This window comes from Trachinotus anak, unplaced genomic scaffold (genome assembly GCF_046630095.1).
Source record: "Trachinotus anak isolate AG129_WGS33_773 ecotype Australia unplaced genomic scaffold, CSIRO_AGI_Tana_v1 ptg000005l, whole genome shotgun sequence".
Taxonomy (NCBI): domain Eukaryota; kingdom Metazoa; phylum Chordata; class Actinopteri; order Carangiformes; family Carangidae; genus Trachinotus; species Trachinotus anak.
Window position 1 is genome coordinate 25,339,293 of NW_027273856.1, and position 22,847 is coordinate 25,362,139.

General features: G+C 41.7%; 1 protein-coding gene across 6 annotated transcripts in view; it reads right to left on the bottom strand.

Annotated features, from left to right (window-relative positions):
- Nucleotides 1-2,828: 2,828 nt before the first annotated feature.
- sash1a (SAM and SH3 domain containing 1a) overlaps nucleotides 2,829-22,847 on the bottom strand; it is a 228,528-nt gene continuing 208,509 nt past the window's right edge. For all 6 annotated transcript variants that reach the window (XM_071479305.1, XM_071479301.1, XM_071479300.1 and 3 more), the window contains 11 exons: nucleotides 22,198-22,619; nucleotides 19,525-19,599; nucleotides 19,218-19,361; nucleotides 16,975-17,107; nucleotides 15,727-15,896; nucleotides 15,189-15,398; nucleotides 12,906-13,056; nucleotides 12,246-12,374; nucleotides 8,332-9,365; nucleotides 6,064-6,195; nucleotides 2,829-5,616 (listed from right to left, as the gene is read on the bottom strand). In XM_071479305.1, the coding sequence (XP_071335406.1) occupies nucleotides 5,356-5,616; nucleotides 6,064-6,195; nucleotides 8,332-9,365; nucleotides 12,246-12,374; nucleotides 12,906-13,056; nucleotides 15,189-15,398; nucleotides 15,727-15,896; nucleotides 16,975-17,107; nucleotides 19,218-19,361; nucleotides 19,525-19,599; nucleotides 22,198-22,619 (2,861 nt within the window). In that variant the 3' untranslated portion in view covers nucleotides 2,829-5,355. The remainder of the gene's footprint in view (nucleotides 5,617-6,063; nucleotides 6,196-8,331; nucleotides 9,366-12,245; nucleotides 12,375-12,905; nucleotides 13,057-15,188; nucleotides 15,399-15,726; nucleotides 15,897-16,974; nucleotides 17,108-19,217; nucleotides 19,362-19,524; nucleotides 19,600-22,197; nucleotides 22,620-22,847) is intronic.

The following is a 22,847-nucleotide window of genomic DNA, read 5'->3' on the forward strand; positions in this document are numbered from 1 at the left end:
AATCCTTTGGGTGTCAGATTACTGAACGTGGAAAGAGGAAAAACTTCCACCTCATACAGGGGGATTTGGTGTGGACCGCAGCGCGTAAAAGAGCGTCACCCAGTGGCCAGGGAGAGAGAGAGAGAGAGAGAGAGAGAGAGAGAGAGAGAGAGAGAGAGAGAGAGAGAGAGACAGGTTCAGGCTGTGGCGATTCCTTGAAACCAGTTTGATTTGTAGCGGCCTGAACGGAGACTGACGCAATTGTAATTTCAGTAAGTGTGAAGATTTGTCCTTTACCAGAAGATCGACAATTTCATGTCTAATTTAATGTCTATTCTAGTTTATTAATAATTGAGGTTTAATTGACATTAAAATGCCATAATCCACACCCGAAACATCAGTGTATTCACTGTGTGAAGTGGTGGAAGAAGTTGTGTTATCAGTCTACTGAACATGTTGGGAAAGTGAGGACATTTTGGCCGGTCCTCACTTTCCACACACCTTCAAAGCGCTGTTTGAGGAGTAAGACTTGGTTTTGGTGTGTGTGTGTGTTTTAAACTTTCTCTTTCCCCTCAGGCCAGCTGTGAGGACTGCACACTGAGCCATATATCTTTCCGACGCAGGGCCAGAATCCACAATTAGACTACACCTGCACTTAGGAGGCGAAAGCAGTCATTCAGCACAGAGGCTGAGCCACTTTCACTGGTGAAGCTACAGCAGTCAAGGGAGCAACAGTGGCTGTGAAAAACAATTTGGCTTCACGGACCAAAGGCAATAAAGAGGAACAGAATCATTCTGTTGAGGCCCATTGCCTTGGCTCTTCTACAGGTGAATGAATTGTAAATAGCACAGTGCAGTACACTGCATATTGCAAGCTAGGCACAATTAGGGTGAATGCATTATAGGTTTACAGCCCTGCCAGCCCAGTGTGCCATGCAGCACAGGAGTTGATTACACAGTACTACAGTATGGATGTCAGTACTGTCACTGCAGTGAATCAGATTCAGTCTAATCATAAGATCTGGCCAGTGGACTTAAACCACTTCATTTCTGATGGTATAATATCTTTTTAATGTACATCATCCATCAATGCATCATGTTTGCCAGCCTGTAGTGATAACAGATAACCAGTTAGACACAGTTACATGTCCTTGGATTGCATCAAAACACACACAAACTCCTCACAGACAGAACAACCAGGACAGATGTTTAAAGTGTAATGAGTTCAGTTGCGTGAGGCAGGTTTTAGCCGTTTAATCAGTGCCTCAGGATGTGGCAGGTCTGCGTACTAGTTTGTAATATTCTGGGGCTTGAACTCAACTGAAGTTCCTCTGGATATGCTGTTTTAAAAAATTTCACAGATTCAGTAAACAGTCTCCGTCCACCTGTGGCTCCTCAAAGTTTTGTGTGCACTAGTAAAGTGGTATTAGTGCAAATAATGTAATTGGAAACAGAGTAGGAGAGCGACAGAAATGAACCTCATTTCGAGCATGCACACTGGAGCAAGTCTTTAGATTAAAAGCCCCTTCATTGAGTTTACTCTACCATGATAAGAATCAATAGCAGGTGCAGTGGTAATAACCCTGGGAGCTACAAATTCAAATAGCTGGATTTGCCTTCCAATAGTAAAGTAAGCTTCACTCACAACACAAACTTTGAGAGGAACTATTTAAGTTAGTTTTAACCTCCCTGGGGTAAACAAGAGGCAAGAGATTTACAGTTTATTAGTGCACTCTGGGGCATCTGTGTAATAACGAGAAGTCTCCTGTGACTTTATACCTGCTAATCGTTCACGCTCTGTAATGATGAAGTATGCCATGATCGAGTTATATCAAGGCATGCTGGAGTGATATCATTATGATATGATATTGTTATTCTCCCTGTTACTTTTTGTCCTGAGATATTTTAATTTAGATGAGCTATTATATCTGCTGAAGACAGAGCAGGGGAGTGAAGGCTAACTGCTCATTACAGCTGGATGAAAACTATTGTGCAGTGGCTCCTTTTTTTTTTTTTTTTTTTTTTTTTAAAGGTAATAGCAGCTAGTAAATTGAGACACTAAACAGGAGGTGTCCTTATTCTTCTTCAAGGATATTCTTGTTAAGTTGTGTCTGTGTGTATTTCCAATCAGGAGAAAGCCAAATACAGGCTGAGATTGAAGCTATGCAAGGAAAATCTCCTCAGATGCTGTCCTGTGGAATGAATTTTTATCAAACTGGGGTCCGCGGTCTGGTGCGTACCTGTTGTGTTTGGGGCTCCTTGACATGGCTAGGTCTAGAAAACCTCGGCGTGTTTTCATTGACAACAGCTGCTCTGCAACAAGAGCCAGACAGGCAGTTGACCTGAAGAATAAAGCTGCAGAGGAACTCGCTGTCTTGATCCATAGCACATGTGTATAGTTTTCTAAATGAGCCAGACACAACAAAACAATGTTTTTAAGCTCCTTGGTTTCAGAGGTCTATACTTACTTCTGACAGTAAGTACAGGAATTTGTTACTCAGATATACTTTAGAGTACACTTTCCAGTAAGGTTACAGAAATGTCTTATATTTTTCCTTTTGACCAAACCCCAAATTAATATTAAATGCAAGACAAAGAAAGGAAGCTAAGAATAAAATAATGACATGTTTGACAGACCGGTGTTATTATTCTTTTTGTGAATAAATGCTTTTTCATTTTTATTTCTAAAATATAATTAAAGTTATCAACAGGACAATATGCAGTGTCACAGTTAACCACAATGATGAAAAGAGCCAGGAGGCCATGCCCAAGTCTTTCCATTACTGTGTGTGTGTGTGTGTGTGTGTGTGTGTGTGTGTGTGTGTGTCAATGCAATCAGAAAGCCAGTGTATGGCAAGAAACAGTTTTTATTATATTTCAGAATGACAAATAGTTATGGACATTACTTTTGTTGTTTCAATACACAAGCAAATCTGTATGGACAATCATTAGGTAGATGAAAACCAAATAAAATAATTTGTACACATATATTACAATACATACTGTAGTTCCTCACTGGCTTAAGCAATATGCATTATGCAGGAAGGTATTGCTATTCATATAGTACAGCTAATTACAGTTGATATGAAAAAAAGCAAAAATAAGTTATTTAAATATCAATTACATATACAGAATGTGCAACTTCTGCTAAGCATTTCATATATGTAATTAAGAATTTATTTTTTGTAAGACCGCAAAAACAAACTGGAAGTAAGTAACTGGAACAGGTTAACTCGCGAATTGTTATTAAACTTGGCATCGGGAACTCAATACTAAATTAAAATACCAGCATAACCCATTAAAACCCTTAACAATACCTGACAATAGATGCCCATTAATGGACCTGTGAACAAAATGTAGCCAATTTTACCTATAAAACAGCTAGATTTACCCTCTAAAGTGCATTTACAGTGTCAGTATTTTCATTCTTTACAAAACACTTCTTGGGTCTTTTACTTTTTCAATAATGACCCCCTGTCCTCAGTTTCCCAGAGCACCACTTTGATTGAAGTGAAAAAAGGCATCAAACATCTATCTATCAAGTGCCCACTGCAAAAGAAAAAAAAGCTATTTGCAATTTAGCAATAACACTTCATCAAATTTAAATATGAAATCCATGGAATAAGTCTTTAGTTCAGTCCTGGTCATGAAAGATAGAACTTTACTGTTAGAAAAAAAGAGGAATATTTGTTAGATTCATTTATGCAGAGTGTGCAAATGAAAGAGTTTCTGGGTGTTTTCAGTTTTGTTTTTGGCCCAAAGTAACAGGCTGACCCGACTCAGTGTTTCCCTGATTTTCAAGACTGTTCACTGTCATAGTGTATGCTGACCTCGGAGGTCAGCTTTTCACCTGATGTAACTGTTCTTACCATCCACCCTCAATGTGTTTGGCAAATGTCCAATCAAGAATTTCAGACTGGCATTAATTATAGCTACAAACAAAGCTATAAATCAAATTTCTCTACGCTACAACCAAAGTGTAGACAGTCCAATAAATTCCAGATATGACAGTCCAGATGCCAGCTGTGTCTTTGGAACATTTTTATTTCCTCCTGTCCCACAACTCTCTGTGCGGAACATGTCCAGTGACCGTGTTGAACAGGGTGAAGGGATGTTCAACATACGGTGAAGTCTGGGTGGTGCCTGTGGTGTTGTGGTTTATCGTCTGAGCTTCACAAGAATAAAAACCACATCTCCTCAGAAGCATGGTCAGTGGTCCACATACATGTATATGATCTGTGTGTGTTTTTATGCGTTCATAAAACCCGTGTCTCAATTATTCCTCAGACTTTGACACATTCAGAAAAAAAGGCTTCCACCTTTAGCACAGTTCAGTCTCAGTCATGGTTAAGTCAACACTATATGTTCTATTCCTTCCAGCTATTCATTCATAATGGTAAGGCAACTAAAATGTCCTTGGATACACAGGGAATGTATTGTTGCTATGAAGCTGACTGAGATAACTGGAGTAAAACAGAGCTTTATGTAAGACTTGTATTCATATTGGAGCTGGATGTGCATCCAAGATTCGCAGTTATATAGGACATAGAGTATAATATGAAATATAAGGGTGTGACGTCAGCCGTTTCAGCTTTGGAATGACTGACAGCTGACCTCAAAATAAGGCTGCAACATTCAAAAGGCAAACACAAATTTTACCATATAAATCATTTTAAAATTAATATATGCATTATGCTATAATACAGAAACATAATACAAAATACGCCATCTCAAAACCACCAGTTATTCCTTTTTTGTTTAGTGGATTAGAAGTCCAGACACTGAGTGAACTCTGTCATTGTCATTATGAACCTTTGTTTGTGGGAATGAGAAGCTGAGTGTGAAGGAAGTCGCTTTGGCCAAGCGACTTCCTTAAAGACCCTCAGATAATGTTGCTTTGCCACAAGAGATGAAAATGGAGCACTTATGAAATATGCAGGAAATAAACCATCTTTCTGTATTTAAAAAAAACAAAACGAACATCCATCCTACAAAAGAGTGTGCTATCTTCCTTAAAGGCAGATCCAGGTCTTTATTTTAAGACTTTGGGGGTGTCTTCAGAATGGAAGCCATCCCACAGCGTGAGTCTACAGTCTTTCTTTTTTAAAAAGGCATCTGATATTTTGTCTTGGCTGTTAGGAGAAACTCCTCAATGTCGTAAACATTTTAGGAAAGTCAGAATGATAGAGACAACATCAGAGAGCAAGTTGTCTCACTTTCAGTCTTTTGATGCGTGCGAGACAGGCAGTACTGTAGTGCTGCGTGGTAGTTCAGTCCTGTGGCCAATTTGCCTTTGGCCACCTACTGACCATGTTTAAATGAGACGGTACTGACCAGTGAGTTGATACCTGTTTATCCAAGCTGAGTCCAACATGGTTAGGACTGCACTTCTCTGTGCGCGCTGACCAATCGTGCCTCACTGACCAGCCGGCGGGCGTGTCTTTGATCCCGCACCCCAGCTTCCCACACACTACTCTCTGTTAACAAGGCCACACGACTCAGCGTGTCGACTCCTGCCGCTGCCAAGGACGTGGCATACATGGGCAGGCCGATGGAGACAAGCCAATCAGAGACCGTGCTGATGTTACCTGAGGGCAGAGGCTTTCGGCACATCTCTGTCAAACCTCCGGAGGGGATCTGAGTGACACAGTTGGATAATACAGCATTATTTACAGTAGTTCCTCTATGTGGTGACAAAACAGTCAAGGTTTCACATTTTCAGGCAACTTTGGCAGCACAAGCTGTGTTCCCAAACTTTTATTTGCCAAATCGTGTAAAGTTATGGGGTAAAGATAGGGTTTATTATCTTGAGTTAATTTTAAGCCACTTAAGTATAAAAAGTATATCTCCACATTTAGCTGGGTTGTTAAATATTTAAGTACAATTTGCACTGTTCCTCAGTGATGGCGCCAGACTTGGATACAGGGAAATTTAGTGTCACAACTGGCCTATTTTCACGCCTGCATTGTTACACTCTAGGAAAGCCTCACTAAGCATTTATCTATAGCTCTATGACTCTATAACTCCATAATTGTCTTCATTGATATGAAGCTCTATGAAGTAAAATCAGTGCTATTGTCTTACAGCCATGCGGTGTTGTTTACGGAGCTCTTTGACTCTAAGCTGGTCCATGGCGGAGGCCACATCTTTGACAGGCTGCTCCAAGTCCTCTGAGTAACGCTGCACCAGCGGCTGAGGGATCCCACAACGACCATGCTGGTGGAGAGAAGTGTAGAAAGATGACATTAAAGACGCATATATGGAAATAAGAATACATTTAAACCATCAATCTATGCTTTAAAGAAGACTGTTTGATGCTTTAAAAGGCCCTGGATAGACAACCAATGAGAGGCTTATGGGCAATGTGAAGTGGACTGAGATAAAGGCGCATTTTGATTTATATGCTTACTATGAACATCATGCAAATCTGGTAGTTCATGAATGAAGCAGACTAACAGTCTCAAGTTATGGGCCAAAGTACAAAACATCGTCTGGCAAGGTAATGACCACAATTCTAAAGGGAGTCAGGGAAATATGAAGACAAAGACACTAGAAAGAGGACAGTATAATTAAACTTTGTTTTCTGCTACTTCTATAGAAAATCATCCATATTCTAATCCCTGTTGTCACTAACATAACTAATGCGACTATGTGAAAAAGAAGGACAGAGAACTGAAAGAGCGGAACTTTTTTACAGAACACTTTTGTTTTGTTTCTCCTTTGTGTTTACACCTGGAGCACTGGCAGGTTTCCAGCAAGCCCTGGTTTTGGTTGGCCAAACTGGACCGGAGGTCTTTTGAAGATGAAAGCGAGGGTGGATGGAGGAACTGATCCCTCCAGGGAGAGGGATGGAGAGCAGGTCATACAAGCCTAGCCTCCACACTGCCTGGATTATATTGGGCCTGATGCCTTTAGCCAACAATGAACGAGTTTCAAGATGTACTACAATAATATGATTTCATTCACTTGTACTATACCCAAAGCTGGATATTGTTTGAAATTTCATAATACCCCTGCCTTGCCAATACGATATCTGAGATTTGGTACCTTTACCAAAATAATACTTTTTTTATGAATGTCTTGAACTCTTACAAAAAGTTTGCTTGAATAAAAAAGTGTCTGATGTTTTTAAAGTCTGCTGATTTCCCAATTTATAATCAGCAAATATGAAGACATGATCAAAAAGGATTCAAAATGATGCCAACTTTTGATAACTGACTATTTTAAATACTCATTGCTACAGACACTTTGAAGTCGGTACTGATATTTGTTACCAAGCCCTAATTATGACTTATCAAAAAACATTTTTAATTAATTATTATTATAGCAAATTTCAATTTACAAATGGAAGAAATCACTGTTTTCAACCTGTATGTCCTTTGACACCAGTGACTGCGTTAATGCCCTACATGTTGCTACTGCAGCAGCAGGGTGCCTCTCATGTCTCTGCCAATCCACTTCTGACTAACAGGAATCCAGCAGAGCTGTGCTGTGGTCTAAGACACTAATTCTCACCTCATCCCTTGATGTCTGTGTGTGTTTGTGTGTATGTTGTTTTCCTGCCAGTGTTGGAGGCTCTGCCATGTTAAAGGGGCCCAGCCTGGGGTCTGGTGAGTGGCAGAGGATTTTATAACCCCGTCTGCCTTCAGTAAGATCCAGCCCATAAACTTAACAGTCTCAACCGCATCATAGTGAAACTCAACCCACAGTCTTTCCCCCCTCAGCTCCAGGCAGTGTATTTATTATTGTGCATACACACACACCCACACACCCTCACTCACAAATAAATGCCCTTGCATACAAAAAGGCATCTGCACACAGAAAGAAACACACAAACTTTAGACTCTCTATTAGTGTCTATTTTTAAACTAAATGAGTTCCAAAGCAAGCCACTGATGTTGTTGGCCTTAACACAGAGCAATTTGGATCCAAGCTGCAGTCAAATTATGACTGAGTTAAGTTAGGCATGTTACAATGCTAAACCAAAAGAGCCTGACGCCAGACAAGTATAGCCCTGAGGTGTCTTGGAGCCTGATTTTCACACTAACCATGGAAATATGACTTCATATGTTTTTGTTATACGTTAGCAAGGATGTGGTTTCTAATAGAATTCCTCACCTCATCTCCACACCTTACTACCTACTACAAAAACTTATCTAAGTATTTGTAAGTTTTGTGCTTTTAGTAAAATGTCTGAATGACAGCATCTGTTTAAAGTGTATAAAGATGCATTAACTGAATACAAGTGGTGCATTGGTGTATGTATCGATATGCAACACAACCAGAAGTCATCCCGTATGTGACCTGGAGATTTTTGTTATCTCATGTTTAGATGAATGATACTTCACTGACCTTGTCAGAGTAGGGTTCCTCTGTTAGATCAATTCCCTCGGCCTCCATCCGTTGTCCCAGCAGAGTGAGTAGGTCAGGACTCATCTTGGTATGGGAAACTTTTCTTGCAACAGCCACCTTGCCCCCAAGATCTGAGAGCCAAGGAGGCTGAACTGCTGGGGGAGTGCCTGACTCCTCGCCCATGGATGAAGCCGATGAGGTGGCACAGGGGCTGGCAGGGGTGCTCGGGGTCTTGGCAGGTAGAGCAGGGGCACTGGGGCTGCTGCTGCTGCTTCTGATTATTGGACTACTGGGGTGAGAACGGGTGAGGGAGTGGGTAGGGGAGGGTGTTGGGGATGGCGAGGAGGGCAGGGAGAGAGGGGGGTGACGCAGGCCATTGGCTAGTCTTTCCTTAGACTTTTTGGCAGGAACAGGAGGAGGGACTGGAGGCTTTTTAGGGTGAGTCCGAATGACCCTCTCCCCACTAGACTCAGGTGGACTTGGAGTAGGACTGGAGAGGGGCTCTGGGTGAGTGGGGGATTGGGGTGTCGGACAAGTTGGGCGGAGAGGCAACTGGGAGGGTATGGGCGGCCTCTCAGCCCTTCCTTTAGGGCTCACTGTTGGAGTCCCATTCTGAGGTGGGGAACCCTTGTCTCTACAGACCTTGGTGGGGCTACTGTTGCCTGACTTGGGTTCTTCCTTGGTGGGTTTAAACTCCACACCGAGATCCGTCTTCTGCTCATAAGTCTGCTCCAAGTGCAGATCTCCCAGAGAGTGGGAGCGTTTCCAGGGTCCAGTGGGCTGTGGGGGTCCATCCAGGTCCTCACAGCTGCGGCTGGCAGGGATGGGGGACTGTCTTTGGGTTTTGCGCAGCCCCAGCAGGTTGAAGCCCTTCAGGGAGGGTTTGATGAAGAAGCTTTTCGGGAACTTTGTGCGCTGGTTCTTGCTGTTCTGTTGCAGAGCCTCTGTTGAAAGGGTCATGGGGAGGGTAGGGTAGTCTGGAGACTGGAGGCCTGCTGAAGAACGACTGGAACGGGAAGCTTTCCTGCTCTTGCCTGCAAAATAAAAATATTCATCCTCAACCCAGTGTCACCAAATTTCTTTACTGTTAAAAAAGTTCAAAGTGTTTCTCCTCTTTTCAGGAATACTAACAGGAAATAAGTCCCTCATTCTCCAGCTTGCTGTAGCAATGCATTCATTAATATAAAATGTGATGCATATTAAAAGAGTGCGCTTTTTTTTTTTTTTTTTTTATTTTTTACTGCCTTTCATCCCTAATGTTTTACTTTGTTTCCTGTGATGGCTGCAGTTTTGGCAGCAGTAGAGGATTCTGATGTGATGAAATGTTTGCATCATTAAAAAACATGTTCGCAGCATCAATTATTTTTCACAAGTCTGCCAAAGCCAGGTCATTTGAAAATAAATAATCTACTCACATAAACTTATTGTCTCAGGCTTATCTGTAAACCACAGTCAAAAGCACAGAAATGTTTATGGAGAAGGGGTGGAGCGCCACTGGGATAAGCTCTTTGACTCAACACCAAACTGGCTGATTTATTGTTGTCATAGCAATCCTCAAATAAAAAGATCTGGATGGGATATTTCAAAAACATTGGTTCAAAAAAGCCGAAGCTACTTACCATCTATCCTTTGGCTTACAGAGCAAAATGGATGGATGAAATGGGTGGATGCCACATAGTGTGACTTGCCAAAGACTTTAAGTGGTGGGACGATAGAAAGAGGTTCAATAGATGGAATGTTATGAAATGTTTCAAGTTCTCAGAAAGGTAGTTAAGCATATTGGTGTTTTTTGCTATGGCTATTTACAAGGGAATATAATAAATTAATGACTTGACAGGTCCAAGAGATACTGTATTTACTTTAATTACAACATTCATCTCCAGAAATGAAGTCAGAGGTGAGTGAGGTCTTCTGAATGTCCAGTGAGACATACAGTCCTTCAAAATTTAAAATGCCAGACAAGCTCAGACCATGTGGCTATTTATCAGTAAAAGTGATGATGTGCTACTGGATTGATTACAACATCATCAGTGTGTTTTATAGATGCACAAATAAGAACACAGTGTGATACCTATGACCAAACTGATCTAATGATTACTAAAATGAAGTGATTGTTTAGACTGGTTTAAGATACATGAAAACAAATAAAACATGTTAAACTATGGTGTGTATCATTGATTTTTTTTTTCCAAATTACCCGCCTTTCATTTCACTGACCAATATCTCACTATAATATGTATGCATGTGAACATTACGAGTGAAGGTAGATAGATTACAGAGGTCGTGATGATATGAGGTAGAATTATGACATAGTCACAGGAAATTGATCGGACACATGTATGTATGTTGAAGAAAGTCTGTTGATTAAAAGAGCATACATTCAGGGCTCTACAGTGCCATTTTATTTTCCAATGGAGAATGCTTTAAAAACTCAATCTGCGCGATGATTTTTAATTAGCTTCAATGATTTAATTTCAAATGGAATTGTTTTCCGATGCTAATTCTTCATTCTAGTAAATGCTGTTACTTTATGTGTTTATAGCTGCACTGTGGAGCCCTGAACGAGCAAGAAGAAATGCAGAATGTTTACTAAAAGTTATGCGACTAGTTTGTGAACAGTGTTTAGTGGCAAGGAAGGAAAAACAGACAGTAAAAAAGGAGAAACTTAAAAATCAAGCAAGCAGTCCCAGAGTCTTTTTTTTTTTCTTTTTTTTTTTTAAGACGTGGTTTTTATTCCACAACTTAAATCTCTACTGTGGCAGATTGCACACTTTACTGTTGAACCTGAATGACACATACACACACAAAGGGGAAATCCAGTAGATACACTGGGGCCCAACAGATATAGAAAGAAGACAAGGTTTGACAAAGCAGTGATTTATGAGTTATGGAGCTGTTAAAAAGAATGATCTGTGTGGCAGAAGAAAGCATACAGAGCAGTCTAAAAAAAACAAAAACAAAACAAAACAAGTAAGACCTCAATAAACTTCTATAATCAAAACTTCCTTACAATCTATGCACTACAATTTAAAAATATTTTCATCCACATCTTGTTTAGGCACATACTGTTTGTTTGTGCAATATGGTCACTATGAACACAAGGGAAGTGACATCTAGAAATGCTATGAAGACAACAGATTTAAATGGCAGCTGTGAATCATTACCTGACTTGTACATGTTTTCAAAGCCTTATCAGCCTATAGAATCACCACTGCAAATAAACAGGCATTTTGACATGCTACTCAGCAAGCTCTGTTTCTATATTAAAAACACTTAACAGAAATACTCTCTGAGCCCATATTCGTCTTCCTGGTATCCATCCACTGGCCTTGAAGCCACAGGTGGGAGAGCTGGGAATCTGAGTCCATGACTGGGCAATGAATGTGCTCTCATCAGAACAGTTCTGTGCATTGGAGAGCATCTCTCCCTCTGTGCTCCCAGCAATGTGCGGTGGACTACGCTTAGTGGTCTGGGGCCTGGCTCCCTTTCAGTTACAAGTGGACTTGGGCACTGATGATACACAGCGCCTATAGGATGGAAAGAGTATTGAAGAAAGTGCAGTGAAAGAGAGGTAAAAGGTAAGAAGGTTTGAAAGTAACAAGGGACTCTTTCTCTGCAGCACCCAAACTACAGGGGTGAAAGGCGTGTGCAGGTGAGGTTTTGGGGGCAGATGCAGCAGAGAGAGGAGCTGTTTGACTGACAGATGCTGGTCCAGAGGAGTGAGATGGGCCGGGTGTTAGAGCGCAGATGCATAGCAAGAGATGGAGCAGAGGTGGCAGCCCAGACAGGAAAGAGGCAGAGGAGTCACTGTGGCACTAGGACTACGCTAGACACGGGCTAGGCCTTAGCTAGGCTAATTCCCAGTGATCCTTGGGTAACACTAAGCACACTACACTAAGCAAAGCTATCATTACCATTCTCCAGGTTCTCATTGCTCTCATAGCAACCGGAGTCCCGCGGGGAGTCTCCCACCAGACCCCGACTCTCAGACAGCAGCTTCTCCTGGGAGCCTGACAGGCCGCTGCGCTCTGGATCACTGCTGCCTAAAAATACAAAGAAATGAAAATAGCATCATCATTAGAATTAGGGTGGAATTGTTTCTTTCATGTTAATAGTGTTAAATCCTGTTAATTTGTTGTTCTTTTCAGTCAAAAACAAAAACCTCTCAGCATTAAGTTTTGAAGTTTTTGAATTGATTTTAAAATTTAGTTGGTTCATTCATTTCATTTCATTCTTATTTTTTCGGCATGCAGCTGACCTGCATCATAAAAAATAATTGGAAGAAACCACTGCAGCTGAACAAATTATTCAGTTGCATTACCATAAAATTGGAGTGACATTTGTTGAGAGCTGTGTACTGAGGTTTCAAGATGGCGTCTTTATTTCAGCCACACTCATACTCAGCAGGTATCTCTCTCAGGAAAATAGTCCGTTTTGAGGCAAAATCCCAATATACACCATGATCTGAATTGAGAGTACACTAATTGAACCACACATTATAATGCATCTTTTAAACAGGCGGGGAGTTTGTCTTCACTCATCCGAAATGTGTGTATGTTTTGAAGTCTACTTACTGTCATACTCTTGTAGCAGCTCTACAGCAGTGAGCAATACGGCCCTGTGCTGAGGATCTTTGATGTTCAGCTCATCCAGGTCCTCCTCTTCAAGCAACTTGAATGTGTCCAGGTCCTCGTAGCCATTGAACAGGAAAGTAGGCATGTGCTCCTGGGCGACAGAAAGGTGCAGTCTGAGTTTAACATTTCCTCTGCGTTGCTAAGATTGAGGGAGTCTAAAGACTAAGGAAAAACACACTTTGGATCTGAGTCATTGGCTCAGTGACAACAACTTTGCGGTAGAAGCATTAAATACATAAAGCACAAACACAGAGGTAGAATGGGGTGAATGATGACGTGTAAAATAGACCACCGGTGAGCCAAATCTAAACTTCTGTTTAGATAGCATGTAATCACATTAAGTCATGCTAATTCTTTTAAGGCTGCCTCAACTGTCAACACGCTTTAATACGGCACAAAAGTGAGTTGTAGCCGACATTAGTGAGTTAGCTGTAGCAAACAAGTAAAAGCGTGGAGTGTGTGGCTACAGCCCCAAGATATTCTAGCTGTGACCAAAATGGCAAACAGGACTTGAAAGGAAAACTCGCCAAAGTGATGTGGGAACACAAAAAAACTTAAGGTGGAGACCTCTGCATCAAAGTACTCCTCAACCACAGAAGACTAAGTTTCACACACTCACGGAAACACACACTCAAACCACTGTGCTATCTAAGAGGACACAGACAAAGAAAACAAAGTTTAAAATCTAGATACGCCCTGTCAGCTGACACTCTCATTCACAAACACTCATAACTGCTTCCACTTTGAATATTACTGGGCTCTACGTTTGTGTGACCCACACACTTTGTTGGACGAACACATAGACTCTGTGTCACCAGCAAGACCATCAATTACAATGGTGGAGTCCACAGCAGAGAACTGTGTGTCTCTGTTCTATTTCTGCTGGATGATGCAGGACTAAACAAAGGACCACCAACTAACACAAACACAGGCAGGCTCCTCTCAGCCATGGCATCTTTTGTCTTTTCAGCCAGTCAAAAAATTCAACATGTTCCAAATCCAACCATTTTTTGGGAGACGATGCATCGGGCCAAAAGTTACAGGGGTGTGGAGGTTTACACTTTATGGTTACACACAGGCACTGTTTAACCAAACCATGCCAGTTTGACCAAGTGTTATTTAGCACATCAAAAGTAAACAAAAACAATATTCCTACACCTTTCATCCATGGTGGCTCAATCACAATTCAGTTGTTTTTATACAGCCCGCCAATAATGAGCCAATAATTAAAAACCAGCCAGTATCAAACACTTCTTACCTTAAAACTAGAAAAAAACTGACTTGATTTGAGAAACAAAAGCTTCAAAAAATCAAGCTATACACATTGCCATTTAGTTATATTTAGGTAGCCACATTTTTTACCTTTGTTGTCTGCTCATTTGTTGAATATCTAACAAGAAAAATAAAGACCACTTATGTCCAACAAGTTGAATACTCAAATATAAATGATGCTTGACACGATCATTTTTCTTGGATAAGAAAACTGTGGCAGTTGAATTTATTTTTACTTTTTCATCATTAGCAGCCTACAAAGCAAACACAGAGCGGTTCAAACACCTGGAGAGAGAATGCACAATGGCTGCAACCTGGAAACTCTCTAATGTTCTATATGTGTTTAGTCTAACTCACCCAATCCAGGAATCTGGTGGTGACTATGGGGACATGTCTGTTCTAATGCACTTGTAACACTCAGAATCACAGTTTAGGAAGCCTTTGCTGTAACATTCATCTTTAATCTGTGACATAGCCATTAGGCTGGCCAGAGATAAAACAGACAAACCCACAAAGTCTCTTTCTCTATTTTAGGGAGCATCATATGTATGTGTAGGTTTTGATGAAAGATGTGAGTTATTTGTTGGGGTGTGGTTGTGAGAATGTGGGTGATAGTGTTTATGCGTCAGTGTCAGATCAAACATCCCGAGGCGTGCAGCCTATAATAACCTGCACTATATTTATCTCTGCTTGTCAACAAAATGTGTTATATATTTGGCAAAAAAGTTATATAGCTAAAATATTTTCATTTTCTTCTTGAAATCTGCCACTGAGGTACCAGGTGGGTGAGGTTTTTGGATGATACACTGATTTCTGCATGGTTTCGACATAAATCAGTGTAAATCTACGTATCTTTACTGCAATTGAAAACTTGTGAACTGACATGATGCTGTAGATCCATCCTGCTGTATTTGGTATTCACTACCAAATCAAACATGTCTGGTATTCTACCTTGAGGTTGATTCGCTCCAACAGCTCCTCCACAGAGGTGGGTTTGGGTGGTCGGCCCTTTCTCCTCCTCCTCACGGGCCTTTTCGGTTTCTCCTCTTCTTCACTCAGCACGTCCACATAGATGAACTTGAAGGTGCCCACTTTATTGTTGAGCAGGCCCATCCATGTTCCCATGGGTGGCTTACTAATGATGTCAATCACATCACCACGCTGGAGGAGCACAAAGAAAAGAATTTAGAAAGAATGACCCTTCACTTTTTGACCCTGTTGCTACACTGAATACTGAACTCATATCATGCAGCAGCTCCATGGCCATTAAAAGAATTTAACTGCACTGAGTGGCTCTAAAATATAAGCAGTTTTCTACAGCTCCAATCTGTAAAAACTGGATTACAAAAACTGTCTTCAAGCATGAAGTGAAATCAAAAGGGTGAACAGACTGTGGGAGGTAGAGACTTTCAGGCATAAAAGACTGTGGCTATTGACTTTGCACATAAGTGAATACAAACTAGCTGTGCATAATCGTAATGTGTTTCACCTTTAGTTTGAGGGAGTCTGTATCATAGGGGCTGGGGGTGAAGTCGGTGTGGACTCGGGCACGACCACAGAAGGGTCCTCTGTAAGGTGGCTCCTCGTCATCACCGTCCTCTGACTTCACACTTTCTCTGTTACTGGCCGATGAGTCGGTGGTGCTCACTGTCTGACCACCTGGACAGAAAGACACACAAGTCAACATTTATATAGGTTAGAAAATTACTGTGTGTAAATATTAAGAATACAAAAATGCAGTTATAATCACTGATTCACTGGAGGCTTCTCTTTTATCATCAACACAGTCAATCCTGACTGAATCTCTTCATCATCACTGTTTAAAAGGATGTTTGTATCAAGGAGCTTCACAAGGCTGGATACACTATTCAAAGACTGCATTGACTTTATTCTGCAACTTCTTAATCTTCTCAGTTTCTGTGTAAGTAGTGAGGAGTTCAACAGTTGTGTTGCGTATCCTGGGTGAAGCAGAGTGTTTGCTGCATATTTTTCTCAGTGTCTGAGGGAAAAGTGCTGAAATCATGTCGACGTGTGGGAATTGGAGAGGCAAGACTTCCTAACTAATCATTACCGTATGTTTGCCTGTCTGCTCTCATGTTTGTGTGTGTGTTCTATGGCCCTGAATCACTGTACGTCAGCCAAGTCTTCAATTCACTCTTAACTTGAACACTTATCCACAAAGATGTGACGGAAATACCAGGTTGAAGTAATCAGAAGATGTAATTATATAAGATGACCTGAGAGCTCAAAACACACTTGGAAAAAACACACTGAGATCACAAAGCACAAGGCAGCTGGTGGGACTGGGTGTGATCAAGAGAGAGATCACTCCACAAAAAACATGAAGCATGAAGGTTAAGTCATCGCCCTGTATTTGAAATATACAACTGCTAACAGCAAATGTGACGAGCACCATCTAGTGTCATGCATTGCTCAAACCAGGCTGTCTGTTTTAATCCATTTAGATCTTTAGATTACCTTCACTTATATAGAATATGTTCACATCAGTTATACAATAATACATTGATACCCTAGAACTACATGGCTAAAGTATAATCTTATTTAAGTGCTCTCAAACTAACAGAGTAAAATCAAGGAATGAGTGGTTTGAAATAATGGTTTTGAGAAACAAAAGCAAACAACAATCTTGAAACTTTTACTCATATTCACAGTGTAATAAAACAAAAGGCCTGATAAAACAAGTATGTCTTTTCTAAACCTATGGTTGTTGTCTTACTCATTGAACTCTGTCCGCTGAGTGAACTACGCAGACTTTCCACTGAGCCTCCAGCCTTAAGCTTCGGCTTCTCCAGAGAGTCGGTGTCAGGCTGAGGGGACTGAGGGGAACCAGGGGCTCCATCTGGACTGGACTGAAAGACAAAAAGAGAGAGAGGGGGAGATGCAGATGGGTAATGAAAGGACACAAGGGACGATCACAAAGGGAATATTGTGCAGAGATAAAGAGATGTGAGAGTTGGGACAGGGTGGTTAAGAGGTTGACATGTGGGAGAAACAATGGAAACGAGGAGGGATGTAGATCGTAGGTGGAGGTGGTGGAAAAACTGAGGGGTATTTTTTTGATGTCCAAAACAGATGTACACTTATAAAACTGAGTTTTCACTATGAATGAGATTAAGCTATTAATCAAAATTTTCCCAATTATTGTAGACATATTCTTTCTTTTCAAGGCCTCATAATATTAGCACCTGAACTTCCTGCAAAAACAGTATGTTTAGTTCACAATATTTCAAGTCTGCAACAAAACAATACTCACGTCCTCATATGAACATTGAAACAGGTTTTAATTACTAAAATTGTTTCTCCTATTCATATGCATGGTAAAGACAAAACTTTCTATTTAAATATAGGCGCTGAGGATACATATCCACAGTCCTCAGCCTGTCTGAGAATGACCTCCAAAGTGTCTCTGAAGAAAATGAAGCTTCAACGGTCTCAAAAACTAAAGTTGGTATCTTTATAAGTTATAGCCTCTAGTTAAGAATCTTGTTTGTGTCTTCGTTGAAAGTAAGTCCTTGCTGAGCCAAGGACTGTAACAAAGACTGTAATGTTGGAAGACGCTTGATTTGTCAAGTCAAACTAAAGCCTCATATCAACTTTAGCTGAACTCATTTTAACACAGACTGCGGGCTTTGTTCCCCATCACTTACACTGGAGTCGCTTTAGGAAGGAATTTCTCCACAGTCATAAATGAACAGAAGCAACGACAGGGAACAATAACACTTTCACTGTTCGTATGGGCACCTGAGCATTGTATTAAGAAAAACTTTATGTGATGTTCCTTTATGTGTTGAAGTCAAGCTGCACTAGCAAGGGCAACAAAAGCGTCCAACCCGTAAAGTCATTATGAATAAAAACTTTTTCTTTTCTGCCATAACTGACAGGCCACTGGTTTCCATTCATGCTAGATCCCTCACTGACTAATGTCCTGTTGGAACAACTTACCTCAGCAGGAATGACCTTAAATTATGGAAGTAATAACATCATTTAATCTGGTATATTACCTAACAAAAAACCACATTTTTTCTTTGTTTAAATCAAACCACTATTAACTATTTAAAATTTTAATTTTTGGTCTTTTCTTTCCAGAAGTGAAAAAGTCTCTAATCATGAAGTAGCAACAAACTGTCTACTACTGTACATGTGTTATTTGTTTCAGTAATCCACTAGGTGGCATTGTGGTCTATAAAATGACCACAGTTGAGACATTGTGACATGGCAATTAATTTTCCTTTGCTCCTTCCCAACTAGTGGCTCCATGACTCATGCCAGGAAATGTGGGTCACAGTGTTGAGGACCACCATGATGGACAGATGTTCAGCTCCACATTAATGACATATTTCATTGGGCGACATCAAACTACAGGGCTGGCAAGGCCACTGGTGGAGCCACTGGATGCCCAGAAAAATTAGGCCAGAGCAGATCAGACGGCCATTGTCCACTCTCACACTTTCATTCTCCATTTCCTAACAACTGGCCTGGGGGACACTTGCATCACTGCATGAGCTCAACATGAAGCACAACCTCCACCCTACACATTGGGCCCTGGGACAGCACAGCAGAGAGAGAGAAATCCAAATGTATGTGTGTGTGCGTGTGTTTCGGTGCTCTGTGTTTATCCTGTAACTAACACAAATACTCCCGCCCACTCACAGCCTGTGGACAGAGTATGTGGCTTACACACTGCAAAACTTCCTCTCAATGTTTGCAGAACATGGGCAGCTTTTACGTCTTTACAGCTGTGCTTGGCTCACTTGTTTGAAGGATTAAACACATAATGTGTAGATTGCGGGACCAGTTATGTGTTCCTTTTTAAACAACGTTAAGGTTTGACTGTTTATACATGACTTGCCCTAAAACAAGGGAGAGTGTGCAATGTTCAAAGTAACCTGAGCTTTTCTACAAAATAAGCATTGCGTCCACATGTGTGTTTGTGCGTGTCCAAGTGTGTTTATGTCTAACCTGCTCAGACAAGGAGCTGCTGTACTTCTTCGACATGCGTTTCCTCATCGTCTCCTTGACCGACTTGACCTTCTTGCCCAGTGAGATCCGAGACGTAGTGGGGGATTTGACCACTTCTCTGTATATAGCCTCCTGTTCTTTATTCTGTGATTTGAAGAGAGGAGGAAAGGCAAGACAGAAAAGGATGGCGGGAGGGGGGTCACAAAAACAAGGCAGAAAACAGAGGAGAAAAGAGGATTTAGTATGACAGGAGTTCCGCTCATGCCCCTCACAGCCTCTTCTAATTTCACAAGCTGCCAGCACTTACATTGGCCTCCGAGCCTGTGTTGACCACATGGAGTGAACGGTTGGACAGGTCAAAGCCTCCGAAGCTACACGTTCTCTGCCAAAATACAATCAAATGAGTTAGACTCAGAAGGTCATGTTACACAAAATCCCCATCCACAACCACCGAGGGTCAACTCACAATGACTCATGCTTGGCATGACACGGGCAACAGTTTGATTAATGAACATGGGTATATGGTTTGTACATATGTGGGGGCATGATGTCATATGGGACTGTGGACAGCCAACAGACATGATGTAACACAAACTGTTATATGAGCTTCTCTTTAAAATTGCGAGTTACTGCATGGTCCTAGGCAAATTAACTGTTATATTGACCATGGAGAGCTCACAGTCGGCTCCGACAAGTTGTTCATGTGCTTTAAAACTTGAATCCCTTGAGAAAATATTAGACAAAATTAACCTTACTTGATGTGGCAAAGCTAAAACATAAAAGTGTACTTTTACAAGTGAATGTATATTCATTGCAGTGCAGCCTGATGCAATTCGTTTTGTGGTTAATTATGAGAAATGCAAAGCTGGGCTTAGTATGCAAGCATGCACAACAGTTAGGCTGGTTGCTTAGAGCCGACAATATGTTATTCTCACAAGAAACATTTTCAGAGAGAGCAAATTGTTTCTGCTGAGAGGACAGGGGTGATATGGAGGTTTTTTTCTTGACTTTAGAGGTCAACAGCAAAATAAGGGGTAGACACAAAGAGGAACTATGACATGAGAGGAAAAGATCCAGGACCTTATCACTAAATTGGCTGTGACATTTTGAATCCTCCCCAAGCTCTGCAGTAGGTCACAGACAAACATGTAGACACAGACATGCACATAAAGCATCTTCTGCCAAAAATAAACACTCAGTTCATGTGGGGTACTTGGTGGCATTTCTCCTTTGCTTCAAAAACTTCTAAACCACTCAACTAAACTCCCACAAACCCTGGATGAAGAACCTCTGAGTGCACATTAAGAAAATAGTTTCTATATTAGATGTCCACAGCTGCAGTCCACATAGCAACTTCCCAGGAAAAGCACAATTTGGAGAACAAAAATGTTTGAAGAGACGCCCAAAAAGAACTCTGAATGTAATGGTGATGTTTGATGGAATGGACATGCACCCAGAAATAAATGCCTTTCGAATATAATTATATGATAAGAAAAACAACCAGAAAAAAAGGAAAAAAAAAAAAAAAAAAAAAAAATCACATCTGCAACTATAGAGGCACGGGCCAAAAAAGAAACGAAAAGCAACAACAGAAAAAGTGGATTCGGAGAGTTTTTGGATGAGAACGACCTCCAGTGATTTCACTAGTACACGATAGGATTCAGGTACCCTCAAAGCTGCAGGATAGCTCCTCTATAACACCACCTACAGTATCTGTAACTACTAATGCTTGCCAACATTATAAATTTGGCCTTCTATATTCACTGTGGTATAAATATGTATTAGTATATGTAGTCTGTCTGTCTTTCTGTAGTTTACACTTTTTTTATTGCTATGCTCGGCCTCACAAGATCACTTTAAAAGTTGATAACACATATCTATCACTGAACTTGACTTAAGGCCATTCATTGAGTATGTCTCTGAGGCTACATGCTATGCAGTTCTAAGAATGAGCTCCTCCAAGCTTGTACAGCATCTTCTCTGCCCACAGGGATCAGTGTGACTGCGCGAGTGCATTTGTTCTTCAGGGATCTGACATTTATAAAAGGCACTTATAAAACCTCTGCTGTGACTTAACCTCCCAAGTGGGGCACTGCACATTCCATAATCATTTCATTTTCAGCTGAAAGAAAAAGGTTTGAAGCCAAAGGCATTCACTTAAAGGTCAGGGAAGATACCATTCCTCTAAGGGCAGTTATGTCTGTGATAGGCTGGTTCTTGACGTTTTCAATTCATGAGCACAGCTGCACTACTTTCTGTCTTGTCACACAGGCATTATTAACTAAATAGGTTAAAGACATTTGTCTTTTGTTATGTATGTCTGCTGCACCTCCTAGTATAACCTCTGAGCTATTCTGCAACTTTGAAGTACACCGAGTCCTGCTCACACGAGGCGGTCGATTTGAACCTCATGGTCCAAACTCACAGACTTCTGCTGGATGCGCAAGAGCACACGCTTGGTGCAGCGGTCCACACTGGCCGCCCACTTCCTGTCCGCGTCGCGGTCCTCCTCCAACAGACAGCGGCGCTCAGCGCGGCTGAGGGTAACTGGGCGGACCAGCTGGGCCCAGTTGAGGTGACCGTACAGGCTCCGTTCCACCACATAGGTGATGTTCAGCTCACTGACTGCTGTTCGACCACGCAGCCTGCGAGAGGGAAACACCCAGCCCCCTCCACCACTTCCAAAACCCTTTGATTTGGCTACATCACAGCGGGCAGGGGAGGAGGGGGTGACAGACAGGGGGGAGACAGGGTTCTTGGCATTGCGCGAGCGCTGGTACAGTAGGTGCTTGGTGGAATAAGCGTAGTTGGGGTCAGGTTTCCGGTGTGTCCAGCTGCCATGGTGCCGGTTGGCAGGTTGGTGTTTAGGGCTGCCTTGTGGACCATCATCCAGGGAGATCAGGAAGCGAGACTGGGCATGGGGTTTGGGACGAGGTTTGGTAAGGCCATAGTAAGCATAGAGGGCCTCATTGTTACTTACCCCATGGGAGATGGAGCCCAGGGCCTTCCGCATCTCGCTGTCGGTAGTGGAGCGTGACAGTTTCCCCTCGTCGTCCAATCCACAGCCATCCAACTCTGAGAAGGACGAGCCACTACCTCCAACGCCGGAGATGGAACCTCCCAGACCACCAGAGCTGACCGGGGTCCTCCTTGGGGGTCGGATGAGACCGTGGGTGCTGGAAGACTTACTGAAGGTCTTCACCAACTTGTGTCCAGACCAGGTGTCCAAGCTGCTGGAGGAAGGGGAGGTGGTCAGACTGTCTGTGTCTCCATCGAGAGAGAGTTGATCCTGGGTGAGGGAGGGCAGAGAGGCCTCCTGGGGCAAAGGTGGCTTCTTTAGGACCCCTGTATACAGAGCTGTGTTGTCCTCACAGGTGGGAGGTGCCTCCAGATTCAGAAAATCTAAACAAGACAGAAACATGACTAGTTTGTTACTCAGGAGGATTTAGACATTAGATTCTGTGCAGTCCCATGACCCATCTGTGGTTTTTCAAACCACAGCTAGCCAGCAAACATTTCAAAACACATTCTTAAAGTCTGAGTTTCAGGCAAAACCCTTAATGGAGGAGAATGTAATACTTTGGCAAAAAAAATCCTTAACACATGAGTTATTAATTTCAAATAACCCTC